The sequence below is a fragment of the Hippocampus comes genome, unplaced genomic scaffold (assembly GCF_001891065.2).
Source record: "Hippocampus comes isolate QL1 unplaced genomic scaffold, H_comes_QL1_v1.1 scaffold17, whole genome shotgun sequence".
NCBI lineage: Eukaryota > Metazoa > Chordata > Actinopteri > Syngnathiformes > Syngnathidae > Hippocampus > Hippocampus comes.
Window position 1 is genome coordinate 3,294,079 of NW_017805002.1, and position 4,284 is coordinate 3,298,362.

The 4,284-nt window shown below is 39.9% G+C and overlaps 1 protein-coding gene across 1 annotated transcript in view; it reads right to left on the minus strand.

Moving 5' to 3' along the window:
• The window catches only part of sycp1 (synaptonemal complex protein 1), a 28,336-nt gene that overhangs the window by 13,482 nt on the left and 10,570 nt on the right, over nucleotides 1–4,284 (minus strand). The window contains exons 18-23 of the mRNA XM_019856187.1: nucleotides 2,634–2,728; nucleotides 1,442–1,545; nucleotides 1,244–1,361; nucleotides 1,079–1,145; nucleotides 935–1,008; nucleotides 758–866 (exon numbers count right to left, since the gene is read on the minus strand). Of these exons, the coding sequence (XP_019711746.1) occupies nucleotides 758–866; nucleotides 935–1,008; nucleotides 1,079–1,145; nucleotides 1,244–1,361; nucleotides 1,442–1,545; nucleotides 2,634–2,728 (567 nt within the window). The remainder of the gene's footprint in view (nucleotides 1–757; nucleotides 867–934; nucleotides 1,009–1,078; nucleotides 1,146–1,243; nucleotides 1,362–1,441; nucleotides 1,546–2,633; nucleotides 2,729–4,284) is intronic.

Consider the following 4,284-nt stretch of genomic DNA (forward strand, 5'->3'; position numbering starts at 1 on the left):
ATCTTCACCACTTTCCTGCATACACTTTGTTGGCTGAATCAGTTATAGATGAAAGAGGAGAGGATCAAAGTGTCCTTTTACCAGTGGATCAGAGACGCCATGCTGAAAATGTGCACGTCTGCTACAAGCTAAGTTTTGAAAGCAAACACGGAAGCTGTAGGGTCCATTGACAAAAAGAGATTAGTTCACTTCTCCTGTCCCACGTAATCCGCTTCAACCCCAAGCCACGACTCCCGGTTCCACATCCGCACCGGCCGCATTGGCGCTCTGCGCTAACGCTCCTTTCTTCTCATCGTCGGCTCCTCAAGCCTTGCATCCATCCAGCCGCAGACCGTTCAACAGCACCGATCTCTCCGCTGAACAAAGCGGGGCTGTGAAAATGCTGCCCATTACAGGCACAAGACACAAGCGACGACAGTCAAATGGCGCCGACATTCCTCCCAATCAAAAACAGTGCTGGCATACACGTGCTGCCAAGAAGGCGCAACCACCAAGCACAGAGTCTCCTCCTTGATGAATGTCGTGGCCAAAAAATGCTGAAAACAGTCCACATCAGGTCTACACGACATAACAACAAACACAAAGTGACAAAACAAACAGAAAAACAACAAAAAAAGCAAGGCTCATGAGAGCACTTGCCGACAGCTGCCTACTCGGGCGCCATCTTGGACTTCAATCATGAGTCCCCTTTAAGAAAATAATTAACTGAATGTCGATAAATGTAATCATGTGATTAACTTTTTGGCATCATTCTTACTTGTGGCCTCTTGAAGCAGTCTGCATTGATTTTGAGTATCATGAAGGTCACGCTGGACTTCCTCTAGTTCGCCTACTTTCTCCTGAAGTTTAGCTTCCAGTGTCGCCACCTGTGAAGCCGTCAATTCTTTTAGCAGTTTGTGTTACAAAGGCAGTCATCAGTCTTCTACTTACTGACCGTGTTCTCTTTTAGGGTGCATTCTTGCTGATAGTTTTCTTTCAGCTCTTCAAGTTTTTGCAAATTTGCTTTAACTGTGAATGAAAAGAGATTTTTTTTTTTTTGGTCAACATGCAAAAAAGAAAGAAACGTTGAAGAACGAACCAGAATGCATCTCGTTGTCATTGGCTTCAGCTTGACCGCGAAGGTGTTCAAATGCCACTATCAGTTTCTGGGAAGATTAATTATTCATTGTCTGACCGTTTATTCCTGTTTAGATTTCAAGTTTGCATGCGGTTTAGCGACCTAAACATGAGGCAAAACTCAGACCTTCATGGTTGCCGTGATGGCTTTCATATTAGAGGATGTGCTCTCAAACTTCAGCTCAAGAGCCTTCTTCTCAAAATTAACCTCATTAAAGTTAGACAGCAGCTCTTCATACTTAGCTCTGGAAAGCGGAACAGCATTGGTCATGCGCAATACGACAGTGTGATATAATAGGAGGCTGTTAATTATGGAGTGACTCACTGATTCTGTGTGAGTTCTGTTTTGAGTTGTACTATCTCAAAGCTGCACTCCTCTGCTTTCTTCATTTCACTGAACAACTTTTCCTCCAGCTCGTGTACTTTCGTCTGTGGAACAGCGTGAAAACACATGGAGCTGAGTAGTGCAATCATTACAATGTGTCTGCTCCCATACGATTTCCACAGTTGATGTAAAAACCTCAGAGTTGCGCTGCTTCTCCAAGAAATATTTTTCTGCCTTTTCACCAGCTTTCTTGAGCTTTTCGTTGTCTACACGTATAGTCTCTGCCTCACACTGGTTTAAGGAAAAAAAAAAGTTGTCTGATCAATGTAGGGTTCTTAAAATATGTATCCATTTGGAAATTACTGTTGTGCATCACCATGACTCGCTGGGCTTCTATGGTTTTTGCCGAAAGCTCATCTTGGAGATCATTCACTCTGACCTCAAGAACATCAGCTTTTCCCTTCACAAGCTCTATTAAGCTCAAGCGTTTTTCCTGAGAGCACAAATAACAAAGAAGCAGTGTTTTCAATTGAAATATAGCAAGGTACACACTAAAATAAGTCAAACTCACTAATTCACTCTGAAGGATGGTGATTTGCTCATCTTTTCTTGCCCTCTGTTCTTCAAGTTCTCCTGTCAGAGTAAAAAATAGTTGCTTTGACTTTTTTTTTTTTAAATACAAATTGAGCACCAAATATGTGAAGATTTCTTTCACTTAGACTCACCCACAACTTGAAGACTCCTTTCAAGTTCTTTGTTTTTCTCCATTAGTTTTTCCTCGCAATCCTTAGACCTGAAACAGTAATTCCGGGACCAAAATGACCAAAGTAATCACCACTCAGGCTTCCATGCTGTGAATTCACAAGAGTATGTACCTTCGTTCCTCAAAGGCTAATGAATTCTGCAGCTCCACAAGGGTTCTCTGAACTTGCTCGAGCGTCTCGGCTAGTTCATTTTTGACTCGGCAAGCCTCCTTCAAGCTTAAATCTTTGCTGCTGAGGATCTGTTCATGTTCTTCTTTGCTCTGTCTCAGCACGACATCCATGGCCTCCTGTCTTGTCTTTGAGGGAGGAAACATGTTTCAGCTAAAGCAGACAACCCACAACTGAGGGGCGCTTGGAGAGTTTTATGATGTCGAGCAGATAGACTATGCAGATCAATCAGACATGGACAGAGCAGCATCAGAAATCACCTCGCTCTCTTTACAGCGCTGCTCTGCTGAGTGTAGTTTTTCGAGAAGGGACTCTTTCTCCATTTTTGAGCTTGTCAGCTCTTCACATTGTTGAGCTGCAAAAGTAAAAAAAAAACAAAAACATTTTGTGTATTACAAGATGAATTGAACATTGTTAAAGCTCAGGTGCACTCATTTTTACATTTTAAAACAAATCACAGGTGTCTTTTGTCAAAATAACCCAAGGACCAACAATAACAGCAGAACTTTCCCACTCTTGATAGAGTCGGATGTAGATTAGATCAGGAATAGAGTGTTGCATTTTGATATTTCTTCGGTTCCTTATTATTGTGGGAAATTCTCGATCAATTGTCTTCACATAATTGAATATCATTCATTATTAAGAAAAGATATTGAGTAGTTTTGATGAAAGTTGATTTGAGTGATGTGTTTTTTTCATCAGTACTGTATGTATCAAACTGTTAGCCCTTCACACTAATCATTAGCCAAGAAGTAGTTCAGTTTAAAAAAGGTTGGTGACCCCTGGTGTAGGGCTTTCTATACCATGACAACTAGTGACCAATGTTATAATAGTTAATTGAACACTAACAAAATAACTACAACTAAAATTGAAAAAACATTTTGACAAAATAAAAACAACAGCAACAAAACTAAGACTAACTGAAAAAAAACATCTTACGTTTCTAAAACTATTATTATCACGGTTATGTTGAAGTTTTCATCTTTGTTACTTCGTATCATACAAGAGCTTTTGAGGTTCATTTTAAATATATTTATTTTGGTATTACTGTGCAACTGAAGTAAGTACACACAGTTGTTTGACAGTAATAGTTTAATTTTATTACACACTACTTAGTGACTTTTTTTTTTCTTGCACTTGACAAATACTCCATATCGATATATTTAAGATAAAATGAATAAAAACTAAAACTAATCTTTTTGGAAAACATTTAAATGAATTAAAATGAACAAACTTGCTCTAAAAAGTAATTAAAAGTAACTGAATTAAAAAATAAATAAACTACGGTATAATGAAAAATCCAAAACTACTATTACCCCGCTAAGGACGAGTTAGAGGGCTGGGACAAGGCCAGTGCCCACAGATTCAAAACTTCGAGTGTATTTTCGCTCATGGACGAAACACTTCATCACATAACTGTGGTTTTATACGGAGTTACAGTATTGTGTGGACCAGTGCACGTGACGCCTGCAGCACCAAGTGATAACTCCAAACACAAAATGTGACTCCTCAATTCAGGGAAATACAATACGTCTTGCTCACGGACACATTTTCTGAAACAGGCAGCTCAAATAACATTCAGACTAAGGGCCTATTTGATGGACACCACTGCATTCTTTTTTTTTGCAATTTTGGTAGTGCTGATGGTTTCACCATGGAACATTTCAGAAAGCAAGTTGTAGTTGCATCATGCTTTGGGGTTGTTTTTCTTCAGCTCAAAACTGGAACCTTAGACAAGTTGAAATAACCCTGAACAGTTCCAATTACCAGGCAGTTTTGTTATATCGCAAAAACCTGATGTTTGAACAGGGGTGTGGAGACTTTTTATATCCTACTGCACATCCATCCATCCATTTTCCAATCCGCTTTATCCTCACAAGGGTCGCGGGGGGTGCTGGAGCCTATCAACGC